Source organism: Uranotaenia lowii, chromosome 3 (genome assembly GCF_029784155.1).
Source record: "Uranotaenia lowii strain MFRU-FL chromosome 3, ASM2978415v1, whole genome shotgun sequence".
Classification (NCBI taxonomy): domain Eukaryota; kingdom Metazoa; phylum Arthropoda; class Insecta; order Diptera; family Culicidae; genus Uranotaenia; species Uranotaenia lowii.
In genome coordinates, this window is record NC_073693.1 from 233,503,818 (window position 1) to 233,513,346 (window position 9,529).

The 9,529-nt window shown below is 42.1% G+C and overlaps 1 protein-coding gene across 4 annotated transcripts in view; it reads left to right on the top strand.

Moving 5' to 3' along the window:
• LOC129757421 (period circadian protein) overlaps positions 1 to 8,432 on the top strand; it is a 33,861-nt gene extending 25,429 nt beyond the window's left edge. For 3 of the 4 annotated variants that reach the window (XM_055754641.1, XM_055754640.1, XM_055754642.1), the window contains 3 exons: positions 6,497 to 6,730; positions 6,895 to 7,308; positions 7,367 to 8,432. In XM_055754641.1, the coding sequence (XP_055610616.1) occupies positions 6,497 to 6,730; positions 6,895 to 7,308; positions 7,367 to 7,594 (876 nt within the window). In that variant the 3' untranslated portion in view covers positions 7,595 to 8,432. Of the gene's footprint in view, positions 1 to 6,496; positions 7,309 to 7,366 lie in introns of those variants that run through there. The other variant, XM_055754643.1, reaches the window with a different exon arrangement.
• Positions 8,433 to 9,529: the final 1,097 nt, after the last annotated feature.

The window sequence follows — 9,529 nt, forward strand, 5'->3', positions numbered from 1 at the left end:
CCGTCCGTCACCACTTCGTATAATATCTTCCACTTTTCCTCGTACCCAGCGTTTCCGGTTTTCTTCGTCCACCATGAAGACCAATTCTCCCAGCTGGATTTGTTCACGTTCCTCATGCCACTTTGAGCGCAAGTTGATGGTTGGAAGATATTCTTTTATCCAGCGTTTCCACAGTTGATCTGCCAGAAATTGCGACCTTTTGAATTGATTTCGCAACGATTCGGCTTCATTAGTTCCAGGTAAAAAACATTCACCGCCTGTCGAAGGATAGCCTCGAATAAAATGGTTTGGCGTCAAAGCTTCCTTGTTTGCAGCGTCGTTTGGCACGTAGGTCAACGGTCTAGTGTTTACCATATCCTCTGCTTCTGCTAAAACCGTTTCTAAAACTTCATCATTCAAGGTCCTTCCATCATTCAATCCTGCCAGTGCCATTTTGACAGAACGCACCATCCGCTCCCACACTCCTCCCATGTGTGGAGCTAATGGGGGGTTAAAACTCCATCTAGTTCGGGAACTTGTACAAGCTTCGTTACAATCTGCTTGGATCTTGCATACGACCTCTTTACTCGCACCAACAAAATTGGTGCCATTGTCCGAAAAAAACTCCAATGGTGGACCACGACGACAAATGAAACGACGGATGGCCATCAAACATGAAGGGGTGGATAAACTTCTTGCTACCTCCAAATGAATCGCTCTCGTAGTAAGACATGTGAATAATACGCACCAACGTTTCTCGCTTCGTCTGCCAACTGTTACCGAAATCGGGCCAAAAAAATCGACTCCTGCGAAACTAAAGGGTCGTAAGAACGGAGTTGTCCTTTGCTTAGGAAGTGGGGCCATCTTAGGAGCTGAGGGTTTGCACTTGTAGACGCCACACCATACACAATCTCTAACTACCTGTTTTATCTGTGCCCGCAGATTCGTAATGAAATACCGTTGTCTTATTTCATTTGCCACTGTTTCTCTATTCGCATGTCCGAACATTTCATGATAGTATTGCAATATTTTTTTTGTGATTGGGTGATTTTTTGGAAGTATCACTGGAAAACGCATCTCAAAGGGAATAAACTCTGTGTTCTGGATTCTTCCATCAACTCTCAAAACGTTAAATTCATCCAAAATGGGCGAGAGTTTGTATAAAGCACTATTTTTATCCAATCCAGCATTAACAAGATTTTTTTGTTGATTATAGCGTCGCAATACGTGAATTTCATCCGGGAAGGCTTCCGACTGTGCTATTTTCCACAATACTCGTTCAGCTTCTTGAAGTTCATTTCTGTTCAAAGGAACTAAAGATGAATTACCTGGTAGTGTGAATCGACTTCTAGAATACGGTAAAGCGGGCAACAACTCCACATTTTCCTTGTTTTTTATCTTTCGTAAATTAGAAATAAATCTGAATACGCAAGCTTGAGTACGCACTAAAACATTCCACCTAGCTATTCTGGACACTTCGATTAACGGTGATTGAATATCAACACGATGATACAAAAAAGTTGCTCGCATTTCCTCCACCGTATCTTGGGTAATCTCCTTCCGCTTTGGCCATTTGTCTTCGGAATCGTACAGAAATCTTGGACCCCTAATCCACGTACTGTCGGTTGTCAGTTGAGGCCCATTTTTCCATTTTGTCGCAAGATCCGCCACATTTTGGTTTGTTGGAATCCATCGCCAGCTTACTGCTGATGTACGACTCAATATTTCCGTTACACGGTGGGCTACAAATTGTTTGTACTTGCGTTGATCTGAAGTAATCCAAGAGTGAACAGTTCTTGAATCTGTCCAAAGCGTTACACTTGTGATTGCCAAACTGTGGTTGTGAAGAATGTTGTCTTTCATTTGTGCACCCAGTAACGCTGCCATCAGTTCAAGTCTAGGGACAGACTGATGTTTCAATGGTGCCACTTTGGTCTTGGATTGTATTAACGAACACCTCGGATTGCCATCAATCAAAATACGGAAATAGGCAACGCATCCATACGCTATTTCACTTGCGTCATTGAATATGTGCAGCTGAAGTGAATCGATATCCACTTGAGCACCTCCAGAAAAATAGAACCTCGGGATTTCAACAGCTTCAATTTGCGGCAAATATTTTGTCCAATTTGTCCATTTTTCAAAGGCTTTGTCGTCGATTAAATCGTCCCAGTTGCAACCAGAACGCCATAAATCTTGAACCAATATCCTGCCATAAATTGTGTACGACGAAATCAAGCCTAAAGGGTCGAAAAGGCTCATTACACAGCTCAAAACGGCTCTTTTTGTTGGTCTTTTTCCTTGAAATAGGAACGGCCGTTGATCATCTCGGACATGAATGGAAAACATGAATATGTCCTTTTCTGTGTTCCAAACAACACCTAATACGCGTTGATTGCCGGATTCTTTGTCAGGAAAAAGATGGAAGGAGTCGGAATTTTTGGCTTCGCCGAGTTGGGAAAGGAATTCAGAGGAATTTGAAACCCAATTTCGGATTTCAAACCCAGCATGTTTGTGAATTTCAATCACTTCCTTTGCGCGTTTAACTGCTTGTTCCACTGTCGATGTACTATCGAAGTAGTCATCAACGTAGTGTTTGTTGATGACCGCATCGGAGGCATCGGGAAACTTTTCATGGAATTGTTCAGCGTTCAGGTTCTTTACAAACTGAGCCTGGCTTGGAGAGCAAGTGGCTCCGAAAATAGCACAATCCATGACGTATGTTTCTCCGGCAAAAGAAATCGCTGAGCTTGGCGATCCTCGGGACGGATGAGAAGTTGGTGAAACATCTCTTTGATGTCACCGCCGTAGGCAATTTTGTGCTCTCTGAACTTGCAAATGACCGATGGTAACGAAGAAAGCAGATCGGGCCCTTTTAAGAGCACTGAGTTCAGCGAGACCCCGTTTACCGCCGCAGCCGCATCCCAAACCAGCCGAATTTTGTTGGGTTTCCTAGGGTTGAGTACCACATTGAGAGGCAAGTACCAAACATTGCGTTGCTCTGTTTGGTTTAAGTCGTCGTTTGATGCTTTATGGCAATACCCTTTATGCAAGTAATCCTCAATTTGCATTTTTACAGATTGGAATAATTTAGGATTTTTAATTAACCGTTTTTCTAACGCCTTTTCTCGTCGAACAGCCATAGGAAAACTATCCGGTAGGATAACATCATCTTCCTTCCATAATAGGCCAGTTTGGTATCGGAGGCCAACTCGAACTGTTGTTGTTTCCAATATTTCGCGAGCTCTTTTTTCCTCTCGTGATTCTGACAGAACGTCAACAGCAACTCCGGACTCTTCAATAGTGTACTGCGATCGTATCAGTTCGTAAATATCTTCGTTGGATACGTTGCTGTGGTTGTGGTATCCCATGAACCCTTGACCTGTTTTGGAGCCTTTCCTGGGCCCATACACAGTCCAGCCTAATTTACACTTTACAGCAATGGGTTCACCTGGGTTCCCAATTTTGGATTCGAGTGGCGCGAACAGGTGTAGGTGCTGAAGACCGATGAGAATTCTCGGGGGATCGTTTGGGTAACTCATGATCGGCAATCCGATCAAATGTGGGTAGCGTTTCGACATCTCGTTTGTTTCTAGTCTTTGGATAGGCAGCATCAAGTCATCAACTGTGTGCACTTCAGCTAAAGGAAAAATTTCCGTCAAGTGCGTATCAGAAATCGAAAGATTTATTTTCCGAGAATCGTTTTCTGATCGTGACATTCCAGCAGTCCAAGTTATTTTTAATGGTTGGAAAACACCAGAACATTTCAAAACCCGAGCCAGCGAATCTTCAATAAAGGTATAGGACGATCCTTCATCTAAAAATGCGGAAACACGAATAGATTTCGGACCATTGTGCAGCATTACTGGCACAATCCGGAATAAAATCGGTTGTTCGTCTGAGTCTCGATGAATGTGACAGTTTGCATTAAGTCGATGATCGTGCAAAACCGTGTTGTGTCTACCTCTACAATTTTCGACTCTACAACGAATATTCAATCTACATCTTGCATTTCCATGAGCATTAAGACACATTCTACATAATTCCCATTCATCCACTGCCTTTGCGCGCTGATCGATATCTAATTCTAGAAACTTTGGGCAGTTACGAAGCCTGTGATTTGTTTCTGAACACATCAAACATGTTTTTTTTAGCAGCTGTGTAGTTCCCGTTTGTGTTGAATTGTTTTGCACTACACTGTCATCTATCATGTGAGCATGAATGAACCCATCCTGTTCATTTGTTCTTCTGTTCCTTGAACTTGAATCTCTTAACCCGTCGATTTTAATAGCTTCGTTCGCTACCGAAACTACATCCGATAAAAAATTAGACATAGTTCGAAGGTTGATTTGGCAGTTTTTTTCTTTTTGCTGTCTCATAAATCGAATCCAATCGGTCTTAGTATTATAAGGAAGTTTTTTAGCCAGCTCTCTAAGAAGGATAGGGTTTTGAAGATGATCCTCTAAATTTGTAGCCTCTATATGATCACACATTTGTTGTATGAGACGACCGAATTTAATGAACGTTGCTGGTCTGTCTTGCTTTGGTGATTCTAATTCATTAATTTTCACCATAATTGTGTCCAAAATTTGTTCCGGTTGACCAAACTGTTCACGTAATTCCTCAATAATTTTAGGCACGGATTTTGGCAAGAAGAGATGAGTGTAAACCATTTCTCGAGCGGGACCTTTGAGGCATTCCTGTAAACGAGCTAAGTTTTCCAAATTGGAAAAACCACAAGCTCGAGTGGTCGTTTCATATGTACTGATGAAAATGATCCATTCCTCCGGCTTTCCTGAAAATACTGGAAGACGGGTAGCGAGAAATTGTCGAGCAGATAGCTGAGCTCTTGTAGGAGTGATATCGAATTCTTCTGATTTAGGTAACTCATCTGCCGAATCTTCGGACTCTTCTTCGTAGATTTCTGTTACCTTGTCGTGTAGACGCGACTTATGCCTTCTGTCGGAAACACCTTGAACAGTCTTGGAAGTACCTTGGACCGCTTTGGTACAAGTAGGCGTGGAGCTGCTGGTGAATCCCTTTTCAAATTCCGCGGGAAAAGTGCAACTAGGTGAATCTTTAGAGCTCGACGCAGTTGATGGAATCAACTGAGAACTTTCCAATTGTTTTTCATCAACAGGTTTCATTTCAATTTTTGTTCGTTCGATCATCAAAGCCTCCAGCCTGAGTTGAAGCTCCCTTTTTTCAGTTTGCATTCTCACGTTAAATTCCTCTTCTGCGGCAATCCGCATTTCCATTTCATTTTTATCTAACGCCCATTGCATTTCACGCCTTTCCTTTTCCAATTGCAATTTAGCTTTAGTGATAAGCATTTGTTTTTTAAGCCGATCTTGGTAGCGTTCTCTTTCCTTGATAATTGCCTTTTCTGCCTTTTCCAGCTCTAGATCCACTGGGTCAACAAAAGTTACGGAAGTTCGATTTCCTTTGTGACAATCCTTGCACATCCAATCCGCTTGTTCTTTCGCATTTTCTGTTTCTTGTTGGCAGGAAAGGTGGAACCATTGTTGGCAGTGGTCACAAAATATAATTTTCGATTCGTTAGGTTCTTCATTGTCACAAGATGCACATACATAGTTGGACTTATTTCCAACTCCGAGAGTGAGGTTAGGTTGAGCCATACTAATTTTTGAGTATGTTCGGATCGAATCAAGAAACCACCTTTTGTAGCAGATTCTTACAATGCAGCTCAAAACTGTAAATTTTATTTTAAATTATTATGTGTTTCAAATTTGTATCGGTAGACTTACATTAGTAGTTCCAGTCAAATACGATCCTGAACTATCTGCTTATTTCTGCTTGGTTCACAACCTTGTGTAAATTATTCTCTGTAATAAACTCGTGTTGTAACCTCATCGGGATTTTAACAATAATAATATCTTACATTTTTTCAATAGCTCTTAAATAAATAATAAATATTCCCGTTGGGCTCAATCAATTTTAACTTTTCACCTTTTAGCTTCAAATTTGTTTCCCTTAACTTCCACTTTTTTCTGTAAGAAATTTCTAGTTTTATCTATCAACAATTCAATTATTATTTCAGATGCTTACGTTTCCCGATTTTCACAAACTTCAATAGAAATTATTAAATATGGGCTCTTAATTTACAAATTTTAGATACTGTTCAGTTAACTAGGTAGAACACGTTGTGCGTTTCCGCTTGATTTTGTTTTGACATATTTTTCGAATATCCGCCAATTTAGGCCCACCACATAACAAAACGAGCCCAGCTCTATTGCAGTGGTGTCCACAGTATCTGATACATATCTAAATAGAACATGCTTTGCAGATACTACTACGGCCAGGCCAACCATGTGATGAAAAACGCAAAAAATACAGAAATAAGGGAGGAATGAAGCGTGCAGTTCCCTGCCAAACGCTTCATACGATTATAGTTCATAAAAAACAATAATAACATTGAAATAAAGATTGTTACTTAACTGTGAATCTGGAAGTTCTCATGATCTATTCTAATATTCTATTTCACCATTTTCAACAGCTCCCGTCCCAATCATCGGTGTTACAGCCGGGTCCGAGTGGAAAACGCGTCTCCATGATCCCCAACGGCATCAAACAAGCAGCGGTCGGGGGACCGAACATTCAACACTCGCCCGGCGACATTGTTTCCCAGCCGCAAACCCTAGCCCAGAGGCCGCCTTCCCAGGCCACCTCGGTTAAGGCTGAACCCGGCTCTAACAGGGGAAGTATTGCATCGGCATCGATCGTCAATCGGGTAATCTTTTGCGTTCCGCTCTTAGACCGATTTTGGAACTTCGGTTCTTTGGATCGGTTTAAAGCCCATTGAGAGTACCCTCGCATGTCATGTCGTTGTGACCATTGGTGTACGATTCTGGCGAAATACTAAAAGGGCTTTCTTTTCTGGTTTCGGTTTTTCAGGAATTCTCCGAGTGTTCGAAAAAGGGGATGACAGATTCTCCAATGATTTCCACCGGGGAAACGGACTTCCAAATCGAAGATATGAGCAAGGCACGGTACGGAGGCAACAAAGGTTCCGGAACAGGCCTGGAGGAGAACAGTGATGACATGGATGAATCGAGCTTTTCCAGTTTCTACTCTAGCTTCGTCAAGTCGGACGTTTCTTCGGATGACTATCTCAAGAAGAACGAGGTCACCGAAATGCTGTGGGAATCGGGATCGAACAACATTCATCGACCGAAACGTCGCCCGAATCCACCATGGTTGGACAACGTATGCCAATCGAAGGATCTCATCTACCAGTATCAACTCACTGAACGATCTCTCAAGGATATACTAGAGGCAGATTTGGCTGCGCTTAAGAATTTAACGCAGGTAATTTGGTGTAATTCAAATTCTTGAGGTTTTGAGAGTAATCCATGTCTTCCTTCAGCCCATCCAAGTCAACGATCAACTCGGGCAGCTGTACCTGGATCTGGAACTGGAAGGCCTTTCGGCGAAGCTTTCGCTAAGTGAGGCAACATCCGGCAGTAGTAGTGATGATTGCGAAACTCAGAACAAAGCCAAGCTAACCAAGCGGAGCATGAAGTACAGCAAGCTGGTGATGATCTACGAGGAGAATGCTCCATTTCCACCACCACAGCGAACGATCGCACCCTGATCTTGGACGACGGATCGCCTCACTGCGGTTCAGCTTAGCAGTATTACGATTTGTTCGTTGTAGAGCTACTACTACTCTTCGTTCGCTTTTCGTGCCATACGGGATAATCGAAGGATTGTTAGAAGGTGATCATACACGGTTGAATTGAACGTTCATTCGACGGCATTTGCAGACAGAGGTTACAGCTCGAAAGTTTATATTTCGAAACTGAAATCTTGACAGGTTCAAAACACATAAAAAATATAAGAGAAAAACTAAAAGATAAAAATTAAATTATTCGGTGTAGCTCGCCTCGTTAAGATTTGTATCTAAACTGACAAGCTTTTGACGTTCCTTATAGGATGTTCTATCGATATTTGTACTAAAATAACAAACTGTAAATGCAAATGCCGGGGAAACGTTTCTTCGAAAAAAAAGTATACAAACGAAAAAAAGTTGCTTATTTTATGAAGTTTAAAAACACATTATGAAACACCAACACCTCCTAATACAAAATTGAACTGTTAAAAATGCATTCGCACACAGTTTTTTTAATCACGGGCTCTGTATCGTCTAGTCACAAAATTTGTGATGACAAAATGATTTTTTTAGACAAAGGTACAAACCATAGTACAGTGTAAAAGGTTCGTACTTATGCGTAAGTACAAACCTTATGAAAAACACGGAACCGCATAGAAGTACCGTTTTTTCCGTTGATCTTTTTTACGTGTTCGAGTTTATAATATTTTTAAGTAATCGCTATAAAACAACCCAGGGCAAATTGATGCATTTGCAACCATATATGTGACTGTTTTCTACTGATGATAGATTTTAAATTATTAAATAAAGAAATTGAAAATGAGACTTTATACTATCACTGATGTCCGAAAACACATTTAGTTCAAGGGGCCTCAAAGCGATCACAGCTCGTTTAGAATGGACAATCCTTTAGGCGGTAAGGCCGAACTACCGTGGTCCCAAAAGTAGCAAAAGACGTCTTCAAACGAGTGTAGCTCTGTCGAAACTTCGAAACGAAGTTTTGAAGCTTGTTTGAAGGTTATTGAATTACTATTGTGTTAAACCTTCTCTACAATTTCTCTCCGATTAGTTGCCATTCTAATGGAAATTTGAGAAAGAGTAAAAAGCTAGCTTTATTCTTTTTAGCAGGCCTACCCGACGCAAAGGGCTGAGATAAAAGATCTCCACTGCTGGCGATCCGGAGCCAGCCTCTTCACATGCTGCCAGCCAAGGTTCTCCTCGTCAACTGTGCGGATTTCAGCGGCTAGACTTCGCCGCCACGAGCTTTTGGGCCTGCCTCTTCTTCGATGCCCATCTGGATTCCAGTCAAGCGCCTCTCTGCAAATCTCGTTTTCATCTCTTCGCAGCGTGTGCCCAATCCATCTCCACTTACGTTCCCGAATCTCGATTTCTAGCGCCTTTTGATGACACCGGCGATGAACTTCAACGTTTGAGATCCAGTTGCCAGGCCACCAAGCGCGGATGGAACATCATCCGGCAGGCAGGCAGCGATTCACAAAAACTTGCAGTTTTCGCGTCGTTACCGCATATGTGCACCAAGTTTCACACCCATACAGCAATGCGGATTTGACGTTTGAGTTGAAGATTCGGATCTTAGTTCGTAGAGAGATCTGGCGTGAGCGCCAGATGTTTCGGAGACTCGCAAACGCAAATCGGGCTTTTCTGATCCGGGTTTCGATGTCCTTCTTGGTACCACCATCAGGCGTAATCTGGCTACCAAGATACTGGAAGCACTCCACTGTCTCAACCTGTTGTCCAGCTACCACGAAATTGGAACGATTTTCTATGTTGATTTCTATCGACTTGGTCTTTCCGACATTGATTTTGAGACCTGCTGCCTTGGAGCTTTCGGTGAAGTCGTCGAGTTTGCTATGCATGTCTTGTTGTGTTTGGATGAGCAAAACAATATCGTCTGCC